At 35.1% G+C, this 21,536-nt stretch overlaps 1 protein-coding gene across 2 annotated transcripts in view; it reads right to left on the bottom strand.

The window, feature by feature from the left end:
• Nucleotides 1-3,287: 3,287 nt before the first annotated feature.
• Tbc1d22 (TBC1 domain family member 22) overlaps nucleotides 3,288-21,536 on the bottom strand; it is a 47,032-nt gene continuing 28,783 nt past the window's right edge. For both annotated transcript variants that reach the window (XM_089250742.1, XM_089250741.1), the window contains exons 9-13: nucleotides 21,264-21,384; nucleotides 20,916-21,098; nucleotides 13,629-13,756; nucleotides 7,208-7,303; nucleotides 3,288-3,779 (exon numbers count right to left, since the gene is read on the bottom strand). In XM_089250742.1, the coding sequence (XP_089106868.1) occupies nucleotides 3,645-3,779; nucleotides 7,208-7,303; nucleotides 13,629-13,756; nucleotides 20,916-21,098; nucleotides 21,264-21,384 (663 nt within the window). In that variant the 3' untranslated portion in view covers nucleotides 3,288-3,644. The remainder of the gene's footprint in view (nucleotides 3,780-7,207; nucleotides 7,304-13,628; nucleotides 13,757-20,915; nucleotides 21,099-21,263; nucleotides 21,385-21,536) is intronic.

Here is a 21,536-nt window from a genome sequence, read left to right on the forward strand (position 1 = left end):
AATTTAACAAAAATTAACTTGGATAACACCGCCATAATTAACGTCCAAATCTAGCTAAAGACTAAAAATTTTGCACAAAAGGTCTTTTGTGGGGTAGATTTTTGAGGATATAACCTGTCTTTTCCTCCTAATACAGATTTGTACAAACAAAATAGGAAAGAACAAGATAAGAAAATAATTAATACTCAAAAACTCCTTTCTAGAATGTCTGAGGAACATTATTAGTTGCATCACACATTGTAAAAAGGTAAATTTAAGATTGCAAAGAACTTTGTATTTGAAAACCGGTTGTGAATTCGTTATAGGTGTGCTTTGCGGAAATAGTGTTTATTTTAAGCAATCAAACTAACATAGATAAGCTATACAAAATTCACAGGACATGGAAGAACTTTGTTGTATTTGAAAATTAGTAATGCAGTAAAACCTGTCTTTAATGGAACCTGTATTAAGCAAAAATCTGTCTTCAATGGAAAAAATCTTGGTCCTGCAATTTCAATGCAAAAATACACGTTAATACCTGGATTAAACGGAACCTGTCTTAACGCGGAAAGGAAAATTGTACTTTCTTACTGGAAAATTTCGCACCAACACTTTGATTTTTCTTTCCCGCAACTAATATACCAAAGGCTCATATAAAATGTTAAAGTGCTTTATCATTTTTTTTGCAATCTTTGCTTGCCAACGTGAGTTCTACTTCACCCCACCCTTAGGTTAGCAAAACCCATTTCCGTACTTGATGCAGTGGTTTTAAAAAGCCATATGTAGCGGAGTGGTTGCTTTCTGAAGTTGTAACAAGGCTTTTCTACGTGGGGGAAATCTGTGCAAGAGTTGGATTTCCAAATGATATGCAAGACTTACAAAACTGTACACAATCTGCTTTCAGCAATCACAGTGCTGAACAAGACAAGACCGGAATTTGAGGGAGGCGAAGGGGACAATTGCTCAAGCAAAATTTAGGTGGGAACAAAAACCGATAGAAAATCATCAAATTTTATAGAGGTTGAAGCAGCAAAATTCCCCTCCCCTACAAAAAATCCTACTTACAGCCCTAGAGCTGAGGATTGCGTTTACATAGACGTTGCATTACATATATTTGCACCTAGATAATTGGATTTTTTTTATATTCCATATTTACTCATTTTAATTTTAAAATGCTAATTTATTAAAGATAATTATAGTTTTAATTTCATCTTGTAGACAACATTAAGTTCTAAAGGTCTTGCTTTAAAAAAAAAAACATTGTAGTTTTATCAGAGGACATTCAACAGAAATCATTTTATATTTGAAACACTATTGAAATGCGTTTTCGATAAGAATATGAGAGTATTATGTAGTCACCTTTGTAGCTGCTGTGGTTGTTTAGTGGTCATAGTAACGGACTCGCATCATGAGGATCCGGGTTCGAACCCCATTGTCGCCACGGTCAGCTGAAGTTGGTTTTCCATGGTTCCCAACTTCAAAGCGTAAATGCGAGCTAATCTCCCCATTAAAAAGTCTTGCCACACAGAGCAACAGGCCTACAACGATAAAATTATTCAGTCATACTGAAAAAAATGGACTGATGGTAGCACTACACATAACAGGCGTTACCCAGGAACAAACTTCACGTCAGGTTCACAACACATACATTCCATCATGTACCAATTTGTTAGAAGTTCCGCAAAGGAATATGGACGACTATGTTTGGCTTAGCAGTCATATGACCTGTATTTTCGTGTAAATTTTTGCCATCCCAACTTTTTCATAAAAATTTTTTTCCAACACAAAGCATTTCAATTTTTTTACTGAAATTAAGTATTAAAATTATTTTTTAACTCTGAATTATATATCATAATTATGACTTTAACATGACAAATATCTGAAATGAAAACACAAATTTAAAGTTTTTTCACATAATTCATTTAAATCAATTACTGCTTCATTTTCTGCCTTTGGTGATTTTAGTAATAACTGGCAACTTTGGCATCATTTTGATGACAATGGGCGATTTTGCCATATTTTTATGTAACAGATATTTATTAATATATTAATTCAATAGTTTAAAATATTTTGAAGCAATATCTTAAGCACAGTATTCTGCAGGCAGACTTTATGCATCTTTTTAAGCACCAAAATACCTCAGGTATAAGTGACCATATGTCCTGTTTTGAACATTGTCTCCTAACTCATCGTTTTGTTGCTCCATTCATTTTTGCCCCAGTGGAACATGGTTTGGGGGAATTTAGTTGAGGAGGAAAAACAAAAATTTATAGAAGAAATTCGCAAATAAAAAAAATTCAAGCACTTGAAATTTTTTTTTTTTCAAGGACTTTTAAAAACATGAAAATGAACTTTTTTTTCAAGGATTGTCCGAACTCTGATACATTATGTCAATTGAACCTTTATTAAGTGGAAAGCTGTGTTCAACGGAAAAAATCGTGGTCCTTTTTGATTCCATTGAAGACAAGTTTTAGTGTATATGTGTTAGTTATAAGCAAGCCCAGCTGTTTTAATAAGTTAATGTTTTATTGTGTTATTATTCACAGGGTGCATAGCAAACAGGGGTATGACATTTTACTGGCAAACTGTTAATCCTAGACTTCCAATTAGAAAAAAAAGTTTCCAAATAACACGTAGTACTCAGATATGTCATTCATGTTGCAAGGGAGTGTATATTAAAATATAAAAATAAACTTTTTGAAACTTTCAAAATATACCTCTAGGATCAATGGTTTGCCAGTAAAATGTCATACACCATGTTTGCTATGCACGCTGTATATTATCTTGGTTTCCAGTTGTATAAGAATTTAAATGGTAATCTGTTGCTCTGGGAATTTCACTATAAAAGATTGATACTGCTTGAAAATCTTCATAAATTTCCATTTCAGATTTAACATGGTGCTAACACAGGTGCTGGAAAATACTGTGAAGTATATATAAGCCACATACACAATATTATCAGTAGTATCAGCCGTTTCGGATAAATGGAACATCCATCAAAGATGATGTGAAGTAGGAAACAACAAAATTTCATGTCCATATGGCTGTAAAAGTTTATGCACGCAGATTGCTCTTCGAAAATCTTAAATTTCTTTTACATGAAATTACAACATTTGATTAAAAAAACCTATAATGATGCAATTAAAATCACATTACTTCTGCAAAGTATTCCTTCTCCCAGAGCTAGTGAAAGACAAACGTTAACTCATTGGGAAAGCTATTTTCGCAAGTTCATTTCTTTTTGGACGGACCTTGTACTTCAGTACAAACGAGTCATTAAATTTGAAAACAAAAGAAAAACCAGACGATATAATTTCACAATTTATTTCAAATGTAGATATATGTAGTTTTTATATATATATGTACAAATGTACACCAGAACTCTAGAGTTTCGTTCAATACTTTGATATAAAATGCTTCAATCTTATAAACCTATCCAAATATCACCGAGTACCAGGGTTTCATTGAAAAAAGTCCCTACGAGGGAAGAGGAACTCATTATAACGGCCATGATTTAACTATCGTGACTTTATATAATAAGTTCATAAAATGGTTAGCATATTTTTTTTCCAACAAAAATACAAAAAAAATTAGCATCTATTTGCAACAGATAAAACAAAAAAAAACAACAAATCATTTAACAATTTTTACAATGTATAACTTGTTCATGGCTTTAGCTGTAAATGATTAGGTGCATCATCAAACATGTATTTCAGTCTATATGCTTCGGCCACTAGTAACTGAATCTCTTTATCGCCCCAGTCTAGAGTCGGAAGATTCTGCAGCTTCAACATTAAACCCTGCATTCAAAGAACGAGAAAGATAATAAATTATCTAGTAATAGTTTTTTCTTACTTTTATTCAATGTTGTTTAACTGCGTATTCATAATGGAAAATTATATTTGTTTATGAATATAAAATGGGCTTCAAAATTAGCTAAAAATTGACAAAATTCAGTAAAAATAAGATTTAGTACACATTTTATTTACTCTATTCAGTCAAAAAACATTTTTCAGTAATCCGATAATATGACGAAGTTGTAAAATAAACGTACCAAATTAAGTATGAGAAAGTCTATAATATGATTCTGTCAAATAAGTATTGATTTCTTACTGATAAGTGGAATTTATGATGAGCAGTTCAGCAAATTTTTTTTCATTATTCTTGCACATTCATCGCATGTTGAAGTTGCAAATCCCATGCAAAAATGAAGTTATGTTTCCGCATTTTTATGTTACCTGACACATCAGATCGTTTATTTTTATTTATTACTATTATTATTTTGATCGCTCACGAACAATTACATGATCAAAAACGTACGAACGTTTCCTTTTGCACAAGGGCAACACGTATAATGAATGCAGCTCTTCAATAAGATTTTAGAGGAACTGCTTTCGAAAGGTCTGGCCTTCTGTACTGCTCTATACAAAATACACGAATATTTTTATAGTGAGATCCAGGACGTTGTAGAAAACGTCTGTGATGTCATCTTCACCGAATATTTTCTGGGCATTTGATCGCTACAACAAGAATCGTTACACTTTTGAATTGTAGTGTGAAATAGTTTGTGTGTGTGTGGAAGGTTTTTGGGGCTATTACTGCCAATATCGACTGCTAGATGAAACGTGCTGAGTAATGAAAAACTTATATCGTTCTTTCCTTGATAAATTGTCATTGTGGCATCATTATTCTATACAACTGTAGTTTCACTATCTTTATTGCATCAGATAATATTGCTCTTCGATTTCATCTCACCGTCTCTACTAAGCTCGTATTTTTGGCTTTTAGCATTTGAGCCAGCTTCAGTGTAGTGAAAAAAAGTGTTGTTTGAGGCATTTCTGCCCTTGTTCTCAAATGGTTTGATCAGTTGCATCACTATGTGCTCTGAAAGAGAGAGATTCGCTGGACGCTGATACTTCCTAAAATTTGGAAATCCATTTAAAACGTATTTGGTGCAGACCAGAATTTTATTCTTTTTCCGTGACATCGTTTGCTTACAGAAATTTCAACTACACGTTTTTCTAGAGTTAAGCTTTTACTCTCCCAAAATCTTTATTGAGTTTGGTCAGAATTCCAGGTATTCAAGCTTACAAAGGGAAAAAAAATATTTAGCTATGCTTGCCATTCCTCCACTGAAAAAAGATAATCTGCTATGACAATGAATTGGCCTTGAAAGAACTTTATTCTTCACTATCTTCATTTACAAACAATTTTTAGAAAGGGTAACCACTTCCAAGAAAATTATACACCCCTTTTTTCCTATAAAATAGTTACGTTGAGTCAAAATGACCCAAACCGCAGTTCTAGGTATAAGTGCTTGTAGCTCTGGAACATGGAATGTGAAGATAATAAAATTTTCGTGAATTAATATTCATATCATATCATGAAAAGTCACAAAATTTATTTAACATCTGCGTGTAAGTTTTCGAGATAAATGAAAACGAAGTTTGATTTGGGTCAAATTGACCCACTCCACGGTTCTAGTGTTAAAAGTCTGTTATAACGACAGTTCACAATCTAACAAACTTTTTGGTATAAGGTAATTTCAGTTTTTTTGCACTGTATAAAGGAAAAAAAACCAGATAAATTTACCTTTTATTTTGAACTACTTTTGCTGAAATATGCATCTAGAATTAACTGCCTATGAAAACACAATGCTGATTGTATAACTAAATTTTTCACTTCCTGGAATGCAGAGGTTTCTGCAACTGGAGTATTTGTGTCACATTATAAAAATGTTCAATAACATTTGAGGCAGAGAGAATGATTAAGAACTGTTTGTGTCCAGTTTTTGGGATATTCCAAGAAAGGGGAAGGAGGATTTTTTAAGGGAAATAACAATGTCAAAACCAGAGGTCGTGACCCCCCCCCCCCAAAGAATTTTAAGAAAAATGTAGAAAACACTGTTATGGGAATTTTTACTGCAGAACATTTCCAGTCAGCTGAGGACTCGTGGAGGAGCAATATAAAACATTGTTTTGGGCACCTGTCCAACCAGCACACCTATAGATAAAATGACATGCTTTTCCACCTCCTATATAGATAACAATAAGACAAGATACAGCATGTGGTCTTATCTATGGAGAGGTTCTGACATGCTCCATTTATACATACCTATGAACAGTGTGAAGAGATTTAAAAAAATGCCACTCTTTTCAGTTTATTTTATGTATAATTCTTGGGAAAAGAAAACATGCTTCACAAGAATTGTTGTCATTATGGTGAATGTGCTCTGTGTTTTATTCATAAATATCTCGCTATAAGCTAATATGTTTTGTATCTCTAACATTAGCTCTTTGACAATCACTTGCAATTCTTGACATAGACTGTTCTTGTTATAGCAAACTTTTACTGTATATAAAAATTTTGATAAACCTATCTTTCCCCTTTTCGTGTATTAAAAGAAATATATATTCAACTAGCAGAAACTACCAGCAAAAAGGTAGCAGCATTCTTCAATTTGCCTCCAACCAAAATAGTATCCGGAATTGTGGTAATCAAAAAGGGGTGGTACCAGTGCATCCCTCAAGTGCTGTTACAGTATGGAAAAACAACGGCCTGATTTAAACAAGAAAAGTCTTTCTTCACTTACATAATTTTTTTTAAAACAGACCAAAATAATGTTAGAAATCAATAAGTCCATTCCTTTACTCAAATAATGATTTTAAAACCCTTTCAGATCTAAGCATTCATTTCTTGTAATTTTCAAAACATTTTTGATACTCCAAAAATACAATAAAAACAAATGTCAGCAAACCTTTATTTTTTTTAAGCTTTCAATTTTTTCTTCTTTTGAGAGGAAATAATTTTCCCAGAGGCACTTTCTGGAAGCCATTTTAAAAACCGCCTGAAAGTTCATCTTCAAGTGCTGCCCTCTAATGAAAGTCCCAAAAAAGTTCATATTCACCATACTTCTAGCTCAAAACTTACACAATTTTTTAAGTCAGGGATTAAACTCCCTGAAGTCAAAAGAAAAAAATTCTACAGTAAGAAAAAGCAAACCACACATTTGTGTCCCCAGAGTCTCTGAAATGATTAAAGCTTTTTATTTCACGTTATTTTAAGCTGTGAAATTCTGAATCATGCTAGTAGTAATTTACTAATCTATATTAAGTGTCTAAAATGCCAGACTCATGTACTACTCAGAATTCAAGGGCAATTTTTTTTTCTATCCAAGAGATCTAACAGCGGGCTAATATCTAAAGATTAGAAACAAAAGAAAGTGTACCTGAAAATCCTTTTCTAGTAAAAGCTCTTCAGACCAATGTTTCAGAAAGGCAGCGCAAACGTACAGATGAAATGAGCTAAATCCATTCGGTTCGGACTGCAAAAGAAAGTTTCATGTGTTATTTTCATCATCGTTTATCATTCATAAATTCAAATTTCTATCTAGACCTGTGGTTAGCGAAAGGTGGTCAATGAGGGGGTTACAGAACATTATTCAAGGTGTGTGTGTGTTTCAGAACGAAGCAAAAACATAAGAATAACAAATAAAGCAAGTTACAATAAAATAGCACAGAGAGTTTTTGGTTCCTTCAATGTTAGACCAAAAGTTTTCAGGTAAGTTAAAAATTGAAAAACACTGGTCAAGACACATATCTGTTATATTATATATTTGAGTATATACTTATATTTTATATATATGTTATGTTATTATATATATATATATGTTATATTATTATATATATATTATATTATATATATATATATATATATATTATATTATTTATATTTGTTAGCATTATCCTCTCAAATATATATATATCTCACCAAAACTCTTTACTGCTGTTTTAGAAGTAGTATTCAGCAAACTGATTTATACACTATCTACCAATAAGTATTTGGACACCTGTGATAGAAAAGAAAAACTAACTTTATTCAAAATCAATAGTTGGTAGAGCCTCCACGAGAGGCAATTACAGCGTGAACCCTCCGGGGCATACTTTCCACAAGTCCTTGTGTGACGGCTAGTGGTATTTTCTTCCACTCGGCTTGGAGAAGACATGTCAGTTCCTTCACCGATTTTGGACGGGTAGGGCACCCCTTAATTCGGCGATCCAACTCGTCCCAGAGGTTCTCGATAGGGTTCAGGTCTGGGCTCTGGGCAGGCCAGTCCATTTGATGAACCCCATTGGCACCATACCAAGCCTTGGTTAACCTCGCAGTATGACAGCTGGCATTGTCGTCCTGGAAGTAACAGGGGTCCAACCCATAAAACTGCCACAACGTAGGAAGCACATTGTCATCCAAAATCATGCAGTAGGCATCGGCGTTGAGCTTACCATGAATGGGGACCAAGGGTCCCAGTCCATACCAGGAGAAACACCCCCAGACCATAATTCAACCTCCGCCGAACTTGACTGTTGGCACAATGCATTCTGGCAGGAGACGTTCTTCAGGCAGACGCCAGACCCAGACCCTACCATCAGAACGGTAGAGGGTGAACCGTGATTCGTCGCTCCAAAGAACCCGTTTCCACTGATCTACGGTCCAATTTCAATGTGCTTTGCACCACATTACCGAGCAACGCGGTTGGACTTTGTGATCAAAGGCTTATGGGCAGCAGCACGACCATGAAAACCAATCAGATGTGCTTCCTAAGGGATGGTATTCATTGAAACAATATTCCCGGATGCCTGTTGAAACTCCTCGCGGATGAGGGCCATCGATTGGGTGCGGTTCTTCCAAATTTCTCTGGACAGCACCCGTCGGTCTCTATCTCCCAGTTTCATTGGTCTGCCGACTCGGGGCAAATTCCGACAATTACAGCTCACCTTCCACTTCTTAAATCACATAAGCCACTGTCGATTTTGGGTACTTCAGCTCGCTAGATATGTCCCTTAAGGATCAGTCATTTTTGTGATACCCGATAATTATACCTTTCTCGAAATCAGAGAGCTCCGAACTGCGCGGCATCTTGCATGCGACTAATGCCGATGTTGTTTCCTACACGATATATACCAGCGGAGGGCGTGACGTATCTCAGGGCCGCAGATATAATCATTTGCATAGGTGTCCAAATACTTATTGGTAGATAGTGTATGTAGGATGAGAAAGAAATTAAAATAAATGGAGAATTTCTCAACCACTTGTGTTTTGCCAACTACATTGTTATTATCAGCAGTAATCCAGACAAACTAGAAGAAATGATACAAGAACTGGCGAAGGCAAGTATTCAGGTGGGTTTGAAAATGAATCTGCAAAAGACTAAAGTTATGTTCAACCCCTTTGCATTGAAGACGACTATCTTGCTCAACAACACAGAGATCGAAGAAATAGAAAGCTATGTATACCTGGGATAAGGAATTACTATGGACAACAGAATCATTAATGAAATAAACAGAAGGATCAGGATTGGATGGGGCACTTTTGGCAAATTTATATGAATGTTCCTGAGGCAATGGAATTTTGTATGACTAAGACGAAAAAATACTTAAAAATGTAAGATAGATGACACTGTACTCATCCAGCACATGGGAAATTTGCTCACAGAATGGACATGACAGTTAGTCAAGGCAAAATTATAACACAATTAGTATGGCACGATTTCAGAATTTATAGAAGTATCACAAAAATGAAGTCATTTAAACGAACTACAACTTATACAAGAAATGTTAAATATGTTGTCCACTATGTTCTGTGAGGTGGAAGAACAAAAGTGATTGTTCAACAACAGATCAGAGTAGGCCTATGCCATGGTAATGATATGGATGTGCTTTTAATTCACCAAAGTTTGGAATCCAACCACTGCACATAACATTTTGGGGTATTCCCAAAGTCAAAAGTTGCAAGGGTTACAGTAGGGTTCACCTATCAGGTGAACAGGTGTTGTGTCATCTTGTTATTGTCAAAATGGTTCTCAGGAGTCTGTCCAGCCAAAATTTGGGTGTTTTCCAGACCCTTCACAAAATGAAAATTAATGAAACCATAAATTTGAAATTTCATGTCTTTGGTGATAGATTAATTCAATTACTTCACTTCTTACAAAATCACTCATTTTTCACAAAATTAATGACCCTTTTCACAAAAATAATGAAAATTTTCACAAAAACAGGACCCTACAAAAAAGTCTGGACAGACTCCCTGGTTATTCAGCAGTTGCTTCACTGGTGTTGCAATGTGCATTTTGATAAAAGTTGTGCTATCCACCAGGGCTGGACAAATAAAAAAAAATTAAATGCCGGCCAAATTCGTTAAAAGCGAAGCATGTTTTTTCCCAAAAAAAAAAACCAGTCCTGAGTAATGTTTTTTTTTTTTTTTACTTTTCCGGGACTTTATGACCCATTTTCATGTTGGAAGGCATTGTTACGAAATCAAAAAAAAAATTGTCTCATACTTACACTTCATTTTAGCAAGGATGCATTATAAAATTTTAGGTGCCAAAACTGATTTTCTAGTCCCCCGGTGTCTGGGATTTGTCCAGCTTTGCTATTCACACACTGATGCTATTGAAGTGCCGAAATGATGAGATTGTGCAAAATAAATTATACCGCTAGCCAAGTACAGCATCATCTACTTGTACATTTTAAAGTTCTTCTTTCTTTTTCCAAAGAAAATTCCATTGCTTCATGCAATAGACCCATGAAAATTTTCAAGCCATTCCTACCAGCAGTTCTTATTTGTGCTTTGGAATCAGAACTTTAATTATAATCACCCTGTATATAGCTGATTACTTTTCATAAATCACTTACTACTATACATCCTAACCACATGGTGACCCGACCCAGTCTATATTCCAAAGAATTTCTAACTGAAAATTATTTGGACAGGGATCAACGGCCACTTCGTGAACTGGTCAATTTCAGGCTTTTACTACTGTACAGTAGAACTTTGATTAACTGTGAGTAATGCTGAAAGCATGTAAAAAAAATTCAATATTAAGCCTAGTTGTGATATACAGTATGAGATGTGCTTCTTCATATGGAAAGATAATGAACATGTCTGCGAGGTAATGTAACTACTAGTACACTGGTTTTTGTGCTTTAGGGGCAGCTAGTGTCTTTTCGGATTATAAGATCACCTGCCCTTACCATGACAGTGAAGTCACTACTGTTGCTCGCTGTTTCTTTGTGAAGGGAAAAAAAAGATAATGTGAGAGATAATACACCACCACATATGTGTGATGCAATCTTCATTCATGAATTTGCTTAAGATAGAGCATCGGAATGTAGCGCAAAGTTAGAAAATGCAGTAAGAATGAGAAATTTTAATACTGTATATAATTTTGAGCAATTGAGATACTTAATAAGAAAGAAAATTTATATTCAGGCCACTTTTAATACAATGCCACAACAGGCAAAATCCCAACGAGGTGGCTGAAAAAAAGATGCCCATCAAAATATGGATGTCATATATTTCAAAAATACAGCAACCCAATTAAAAATGCAATTAATAAAAATTATAAACAATATATACATATGATAAAATATTATACAATGCCCATAAAGAATACTTATGGTTGTCTTATTCTAAGAATGGATAGCTTCTCGATTTACCCCAACATGTTTTCTTCAACATATTTCTTTTTAAACGTGTCAATTGTGTTACAATTTACTACCTCCGGGGGTAAGCTTTTCCATTTATTAACAACCCTATTAGAGAAAAATTCCCTGCGACACCATAGCCTTGCATTGTCTCTCACCAATCGATACTGGTGTCCCCTTGTAAAAGCAGTCGATTGGCGGTGTACTAAAAGTTCATGGTCCATCCTATCCATCCCATTGAAAATTTTGAACACTTCGATCATATCTCCTCGACACCTGCGTTCAGCCAATGTAAACATATTCAAAAAATGAAGTCTCTCTTCATAACTCAAGCCCCGTGTGCCAATAAGGTCTCCAAAACCTTACACAGCATACTCCAGTCCAGGACGAACTAAGCCTCGAAAAAGCGGAAGAATGACTTTAGGAGAACGCGAAGAGACCTTTTTGAAAATGAGACCAAGCATTCTATTCGCTTTTTTGACCACCACTGAACAATGTTCAGAAACCCTAAGCCGCTCGTCAATGAGAATTCCCAAATCGGTGACCCTAGTTGCATCTGGGATAGTGACACCATTCAACTCGTAAGAGAACCGTGGGTGTTCGAACCAAAATGAGCGGCCATGCACTTATCTACGCTAAACGTCATTTTGCCCATGTCTCCATTCATTTGTCTCCATTCATTTGCCCATGCTGCAATCCTGTTTAAGTTGGTCTGGAGCAACTCCCTATTGCTTCGATTCCCGATTACCCCCATTAGCTTCACATCATCTGCAAATTCGCTAGTAATCCCATCGATACCCTGATCGAGTTTATCGATAAAAAATGAAAAAAGTATGGGGCCAAGGACACTTCCTTGAGGAACTCCACTTGTGACGTCTGTCCAACCAGAGAATTCCCCGTTCACCATAATTCATTGTGACCTATCTCTTAACCACAATTCTATCCAATTCAGCAAGTTGCCCCCAATTCCAATCTCGTGTAAACGCTTCAAGAGTTTACCATGTTGGACCCGATCGCATTCCTTTTGAAAAAAAAAAAAAAATTTTCAAAAAACCACTCTTATACCATTACAACATCAGGATGGACCCCAAGAATAGAAAATGCGGTAATAATAAAAGATATTGGCTAATATTGAACCAATGAGATATTTTTAAGGGGGGAAAATTTATATTCAAGGCCACTTTTATGTGATTTTTTGAAAAAACCAGACTTTTTCTTTTTTCAAACAGAGCACAACTCAGGTCTATCACCATCTATAGGTGATTTACTACCTAGTGAATTGTGTTGGAAGTGTAACTGTGTTTGTACCTGACAGTCTGAGTGTGTATGAATACTGTTGCGTGTTTGATTTTTCAGTGCTGCCATCTATATTTCAGCTGCCACCTGTACAAAAAACCCACTTGGTTAAAACCAAACCACCCCCCCCCCCTTTCTACCAGCACTGACTCATGGACACTCACACGCAAGACGATACAAAGGCTACAGACAACACAAAGGAGCATGGAAAGATGTATGTTAGGCATCACAAGAAGAGACAGGAAATGAATCACTTGGATAAGAAGCCACACAAAGGTATTTGATATCATGGAAAGAATTAAACGTTTAAAATGGAAATGGGCTGGACATATTGCAAAGACAGGACAACAGATGGACCACAAGTATTCAGGGTGTATATCCCGTGGTGTTAAATGTCCAAAAAGGTGTCCCCACACAAGGTGGATCGACGAGATTAGAAAAGTAGCTAGAGTCAACTGGATGGCTAAAGCATCAGACAGAGTAAAATGGAAAAATTTAGAGACCTTCATCTAGCAGTGGATTGAAAATGGTTGATGTTGATTATATGAATCGTGCAGTTGCAAACCCCCAAAAAGTGTCAACCACATTTTTTTACAGAAAGTGAAAAAACTTTTGCAGTGAGTATATTTTTATATAAATTTACACCACATAGAGTGACTTCTTGAAATTAAAATTTTTAATGACGTAACATTTTAACAAGCGTCAGCTCAAAAAATACTCCATAAAAGTTTCTTTTCCACTTTCTGTAAAAGAAATCAGTTGACACTTAACAAGTTTTGCAACTGGACGATTCATATGTAGGTTAATGTTGGAGATTAAAATTTAACTTGATAAGTTATTTTTAAGTGCATAACTGTATATTTTACATACCAGATACGTGTCCCAGAGTCTAATCGTGCATCTCAAAGGCAATTCTCTCATCAGTAAATTATTCATCCATCGAAATGAAAATTGAAGATATTCGACGGAATGTCTTTCCAAATGATGGTGAAGTGGGGCTACAAAATATTGTTCTTCAATCAATCACATTAAATGCACAACGAATACAATTAAAAGTATAATGCAACACAAGGGCTATAAAGAATCAACAATGATGATGATCAAATGAAAAATATCTGTTACACAAACTTAACGTCAATTATGTAGCGTGTTTTTTCAGTAAGTACCATTTTGAAATAAAAAGAAAACAAGTTGACTTTCCTTAACAATTTTGTTTCACATGAAAGCCTGTATCTTAATCTACTTTTCAACATAACTTCCACCAATATTAAGGCATTTATCATATCGTACAACCAGCTTTTGAATCCCATCCTCATAGAAGTAGGGCCCCCCTCTGATTTGAGATTTGACAACCACTGCAACATGACCTTTTGACCTCATCATCGTCATCATGGCGCTGACCACCCAGATGCTTCTTCAAATGCAGGAACATGTGGTAGTCACTGGGTACTAGATCGGGACTGTACGGAGGGTCATCAAGTTGTTCCCAGCGAAATGAGGTGATGAGATCTTTGGTTCGATTAGCCACGTGTGATCGGGCATTGTCATGAAGCAAAACGATCCCCTCACTCAACATGCCATGCCTTTTGTTTTCGATTACACAACTTTTGATAATTTAAGAGTTCTGTCACAATTTCATACAGAACACTTGTGGAAATTTGAGGAAACTCATTAGATAATGACTAAATCGTAAAGAGTCTGTTCTCCCTCAATTTTTTGTCAACTTTTTGTACCAAATCCTTCAGTAATGACAGAAGGTTACCCACTTCATTTCTCATCATGAACATTTGTGTGGCTGTCTTTAAAAGCTCTAACCCATTTCTGTACCATTCCATCGCTCATAATGTTTCCTCCATACACTTAATTGATCACATGATGAATTTCAGCCACTTTCAAGCCTTTAGCACTAAGAAAACAAATCACAGCGCGTATTTCACAGTCGGCTGCATTCTTAACCTGCGGAGACATTTTAAATACTCACAAACTTAAACATGGTCGAATGTTTCTCTGGCGTCTGTGGTTTGGCAACAGATGTAGGCACACAGCACGCGTGTGTGACAGCGGCAGAATTTGAAACAGTACTTACAAAAAAAAAATATGCCTCATACAAAATTTTTTCTCAAAAAGAAACAAAAATCAATTATTGTTATATATTTTATATTTACAAGTATTCAACCCTACAATACTAACTAGAATAAAAACTATGTTACCTATTACATTTCTGAAACACAGTTAGTATTCTAGGGTTAAAAAGGTGGTGCAGTGCTAGATCACATATGACTTAGAAGAATCAGATATTCCAAACTTATGCGAGTCCTTAGCACTCCCTTTTTACAAAAAAAAACTTCAGCAGGGGACTACCGTATACTCGAGCAAACCCGTAGCTACTATAGTCCTATAGTATTTGAAGATTCAACTTTGTTATGGTCCATTCCAGTGCCCCCTCCCCCCCCCCCTCGAACACACTCCTAATAGAACTGCAGTGATTTCCTGTGCATAACCTTTAGTCTATACGAAAAAGAAGTTGCTTTTTAATGCTCTGATAACAATCTAATGATGCAGGTATGATACAACAATATCTTTTTATTCCAGAACTGAATAAAAAAACTTCAGTTGAAAAATTATTATTAAATATATACATTATTAATTATTATATTAATTAATTATATTAAATTATACATTAAATTTTCACTCATCCCTTGCGAGAGAGAGACAACTGTTTTAAAATATGGTAAAATGAAATAAAAACATCAAATGAGTATACCATCGAACCTTGTTAAAGTGAAACTGCTGAACATGAAAAGAATTCTTGGTCCTGTCATTCTCTATGGCGATATAATGTTAAAAAATATGGTTAACATGAACCTTTTAAATGGAAGATCAATTAACGTGAATGGATTTTATTAAATGTTGCAGTTTAAAATTTATTGCTTCTTTCATCTTTGCCTTTTCGTGTCATGCTACTACACTGTACACATGCTATAAGAATATGTCTAAGTCAATGAAAACATTCCAACTGTTGATATTCAGACAGACTATATGACATTATAGCTGCATGTAACCAAGATGATGAATCAGAAGCCGATTTTCAACCAAAAAATTATTTATTGCTGCTGGTATGTGTTCAAAAATTGCGAAAAAGAATGTTTTAAAACAGAACTTGATAAATTCAGTGTGTTATATTTGTATAAATTTACACCGTATTGAATTTCAGACCAACACAAATAGAATGCAATGCATAGCTGCCAACTTTTGAAAATTAGGGAGATTTTCGTGCGAACCTGTATTTTATACTAAAACCACTCCCTAATAAATACAAAAGGGATTTTTCCAGATAAAATAGGAATTTTCCACATATAAAAGTTGAAGCATAGAGAATAAAATCCCTACTAAAAAATTGAAGTCAAATAAAATAGGGATTTTACACACATGGGAGTTAAACCCTTAGAAATAAAATCCCTACGCAAAAAACAAGTGAAATTGGAGGCCAAAAACTTCAAAGGTGATCTAAAAAAAATATATTGTGTTCAATCAGAAGCGATGTGAACAAACACATTCTGCGCAAATCACCCCAAAATCATCAGAAGATGAAGGAAAAAAAATCATCAATTTTTTAATTATCTCTCATTAAGGTATCCGACTACATTGAAAACGTCATTTTGGAAGAAAATATGGATTTTTATTTTTTTTATAAAAGCCCTATTTGTTGTGATTCCAAAACGGGCCTTGTTTTGTTTATATGATGCTTAGAATCAAAGTTACGTTCACTTTAGTGTTGTGTTTTTACATACAAGTAATAAGCGAATAAAGACTTCAAACGTGTTTTACGAAGAACGCTATTTTTGACATTTTACTTGATTTTGTGACATGATTTGTAAAAATTGATGCATTGCATCCTTATGAAATTTTAATGTGATATTTTGCTATATATTGTTGAGGTTATGAACCAAAATCTAAGGTCTATCACATATTTTTTGAATTACAGTGTTTTAGACAAAATGTAGGATGAAATTTCAAAAAATTCACATGTACATATTTTGGTGTAACTTATGAACATATCATGCAATCCCTTAAATTTTGGTTCATAACCTGCAACATTACTAGCTAAATGCACTGTGAAAATCACAAAGCATTTCATTACTAAATTTTTTGCAATCATGTTTCGAATATCACATGAATTTTGCCTAAAATTTGACATAAAAATGACTTTTTAATAGAAAATATAATAGACAGACCAAAATTTGTCACTGTTTTCACCATTTCAAAACACTTTCTATCAAAAAATGTATTTAAAGTTCACTCCAGAACCAATTTAAAGAAAAGTGACAAGAAAGGTAGTTGGGTACCTTAATTTTGGAATTATCTAATTATCTTTCATTAATTCTGTAATTTTTTCTTTCATTAATTCTGGAACTACCTCTTTCATTAATTTTGGAATTATCTCTCATTAATTTTGGAATCATATCATTGATACTGAAATTATTTCTTTCATTTATTGTTTTAAAACTCCTCTAAACAACTATGGATGCCATTAGAAAATAACGAAGATGCACCGACATTCAACGCATCACGTGATCTTCCAAGGAAAAATGTAGACCACTGAAGTCATACCAGCGCTGGGGGCAACTGCCCTGGGTGGCAATTTTTAGGTGAACACCGTTATAAAATTATCGAATTCCGAATTGGTGGGGGCGGCAAGACAATACAAAAATCCTAGTTGTGGCCCTGCATCATACTCCCTCCAGTAATATAAGCTCAATGGATTTCAGCAGCGATTCACCCATTGAAGCCCAGCTTGCATTTTTGTCTGGCACACTCAGCAACCAATCTCGATAGAAGGGATTTTTCAGCCATAAGTAAAAGTGTACACAGTTGCTACTCATTTTTTGTTTTCTTTCTTTAAAGAACCTTGTACAAGTGTGATGAGAACCTTGTGTTCACATCACTCCTAAGTAAATATTTTGTTGACAGCATGGGCGGAGATACGGGGGGGGGGGGTGAAGGGTGAAGGTGATTGATCTAATGTATATATGCATATATGAATTGACACCATCATCATCATCGTGCCCCCCCCCCCCACCCAGACTTCCAAGTCAATCTACGCCTATGGTTGACAATAATCAGAGGAAGCTTCGCTCACTTACTGACCAAAAGGCTGAAATTATTTCGGCAAAAATTATGAAACTTTTTTTTCCAAGATATTGATTTCTCAAGTCCTCCAGAAAAAATATCTAGTACAAAAGTTTAATGACTTCCAATGACTCTAAATACGTCTACATACGATCACATGCTATTCACCCATCTCCGGGCCAGTGAGAATCGGCCTCTGACGGGTCTCGCCTCAGCGGACGTCCACTTCAAAACCGGACTTAAGTGTCTCACCTCTAACCGCATGCAGAAGTTCCGGACCTTCCCCAGATAAGTGCAGACGTGCCAACTTTTGAAATCCAGAAATCCGGAGACTCTCACGAGGGGGGTTCCTCTCCCCCTCCCCCCCCCCACCCCGACACTCATAGACTCGTTCAAAAAAAAAGTTCATAAAAAAAAATTTTCGAAACAAATTTTTTTTTTAATAAATTAAGAAAAAGTTACATTCTTTCCCCCCCCCCCAAGGCAGGTTCTACATTGCCCCTGAGAATAATATAATTCCATGCCAGTCTTTCCATGCAGAATAGAGAAATCACATCTACATACTGCTCATAAAGTATGTGTTTCCTTTCGTGGATGCTATCAGTGATTGATAATCTTGGGTATATGAATTCTTAAAAGCTTTATATTTAGCTGTATATAGCTTAAAGTTTTATATTTTCTTTCTAAGGATGTTTAATTGGAAGAAACGATTTAAAAAATTCAAATTACAAAGCTGCGGACGAAAAAATGTGTTTACCGCGCGGCTGTTAATGGAATACAATAACTATTATACAGGAATTTCTGCAACCAAGGGCTTACCCCTGATAAATGATTGCCGATAAATGCTACAAAAACGAAGTCGCATCTTTGCCAGTTGCTTAAATGCGGTCACAGAGACTTTTTCTTACGGCTGCTCGATGGAAATGACTACGGCTGTCCTCTTTGGGTTTTTTCCCTAACGACGATGGTAATTATTGAGGCCACGACAATGTGAAAGCTCGCATAAAATCTAATTTTCTGCCAAAATCCGGAGAAATTTTAACAAATCCGGAGAGCGGGAGGAAGGATGAAAAATCTGGAGTCTCCCGCTTAAATCGGGAGAGTTGGCAGGTCTGTAAGTGCAATATATGAAAAAGTCTCTGTGATACGTTTACACATTCTTTTTTAATTTAACGTTAAACTGAATTTTTTATATCATTGGAAAATTCTTGAATTAATATTGTAACTATGTTTAGTTTTGGTAAATGAATAAATGTCTTGATTTGTATTCTGGTATTGATTTATTTCCTTGTGCTGTCAAAAAACTTGAGGATAAAAATAGAATCCGGGAAGTAACGTTAAAACGTTACAGTACGTAACTTCAACAAAAGAGGAATTTTAAGCGCATGCGATAAATAGTGATTTTGTCACTATAATCTTCAATTATTATCCAAGACTATTGGCTACTAAGCTATTTCCCTGCATGATAAGACAAACGACTTTCTTGTCACCATCAGAGGGTTTGTAAAACTTCCTTAAAAAAGGAATTTTCCCACTATTCTCACATTTACGACGCGTGGCATTTCGAAAGTGGAAAAGAAACAGAGGCAAAAGACCTTCTCCCCCACAAGAAATTCCTTAGGAATTTTTTTCAGAAGCAGGGATTCTTTTTAAATGAATCAGGGACAATTAGGGATTTTTTGTGATTTTCGTAAAAATGTGGGAGATTTAAGAACTTTTTGGGAGGTCAAGAGATGAAGCTAAAATTCGGGAGACTTGGCAGCTATGAGAATGTCTAAAATTCTTTTTCTGTCATGCTTATCAGTTAACATGAAATTCGGTTAATGTGAAAAATTTTGGCAGAACCTTGAATCCCACGTTAAAGAAGTTCGACTGTAGGGATACACTGTATACTTGCAATTCACAATATTATATCATTTCGCACATATTCTAAAAACTCCTTCAATTCTCCATAATCAACTATGGGACCACGGCATCGTCTGAAAAATCCATAACCTTCACATAATACATAAAACTCTTGTTACATGCTGTGGTTCAACCAGTTTTTTGGACTGCAAAGGGAGCAAAATTAATTCCCTCACTTCACTATATCATAGCTGCCAAGTCTCTTGAATTTTCCGGGAATCTCCCGAATTTCAGCTTCATCCCTCGACCTCCCGAAAAGTTTTTAAATCTCCCGAATTTTTACGGGCTTTATTTTAAAGCAGAATGTTTGTTCACATCGTTTCTGATTGTGTGAACACAATATTTATTTATTTTTTTAGATCGCCATTTTGAAGTTTTGGCCTCCAATTTCACTTGTTTTTTGCGTAGGGATTTTATTCCCAAAGGTTTAACTTCCATGTGTGTAAAATCCTTATTTTACTTGATTTCAATGTTTGAGTAGGGATTTTATTCCCCATGCTTTAACTTTTATGTGTGGAAAATCCCTATTTTATTTGGAAAAATCCCTTTTGTATTTATTAGGGAGTGGTTTTAGCATAAAATACAGATCCGCGCAAAAATCTCCCGAATTTTAATTTTCAAAAGTTGGCAGCTATGCTATATACACACCTACTTTTTCAAAATCAATTAATGAAAACAGGTGCAGAGTCCAGGTTGAAAAAATACTACCCTGAAGTAGGCCTACCAAAGAATGTTTAGAGGTGTCACAAGTTCAATACTCTATTTACCCTTGTCAAAAACTTTTCTAACACAGAGCTACAACTGAAATAGCGGAAGCATGACCACAGAAAAGAAAAATATTGTTACCACAGATAGTCCCACAGTGAGGAATTAGTGCACCAACCTCTCCGTGAGTATCAAAAAAGACAGTGTCAAAGCTGCAGTTCAAAATATGCAATAAATCATATACAGGTCCCGTCTAATTAGACCTCATGTGCAGAAAATTATAGTGTTGTGTCCAAAATAATCAAACTAATGAAAAGTACTGCAGGTGTCACCAAAAAAATAGATTAATGGAAGCTCAGATAATTGAGATCCTATTCATATTACCAAAACATCATTTGAATCAGAATTAATACTCACCATCTATTCTTTGCATAAGCTCTTTCAACAGTTTAACCTTTTTTTGGATTCCTGGCTGAGCAAAAGTGTAGTTGTCCTGTATGCCGGCTAATAGATGAGCCATACAGAAGTAGCTGTCTGCTTCAACCTGCTGAAGTTCATCGGAACGTAATTGGCTGACATCAAAGGTTTCAACCTCAAGCTCTAGTTGTTTTAAAATATCAACAGTTATAATACATTTTGAGCATTAATAACTTGATGATCTGACATGAAATTTTCATGGCGAGATAAAATAAAAAGGCATTATTGGCTATTAAATTTTATAACACAATGACAAAGGAATGCTCGAAAAAACTGGCTCTCATATACCTGAAGAAACAAATTCCTGCAAAAAGACGACAAAAAATGGTGTGACCAAGTCATTCATCCCTTGAACATAGCCACTAGCAGGATGTCGTATTGCCCAAATATATAATATTCTTTCAAATGCCTGAAAATTAAAAACCATAATTGAATTATTGCCTTCCATTATATTATACTTCAAAATAATAATTTAATTTTTTATTCATCTCCAATAATTTTCTAACAAGATTGTAAAGTTTGGAAATTTCATTACAAATTTCCAAGTTTGGACACACCTCT

The sequence above is a fragment of the Pholcus phalangioides genome, unplaced genomic scaffold (genome assembly GCF_987345545.1).
Source record: "Pholcus phalangioides strain wild (caught in Gottingen) unplaced genomic scaffold, Ppha-v1.0 ptg000024l_1, whole genome shotgun sequence".
Classification (NCBI taxonomy): Eukaryota; Metazoa; Arthropoda; class Arachnida; order Araneae; family Pholcidae; genus Pholcus; species Pholcus phalangioides.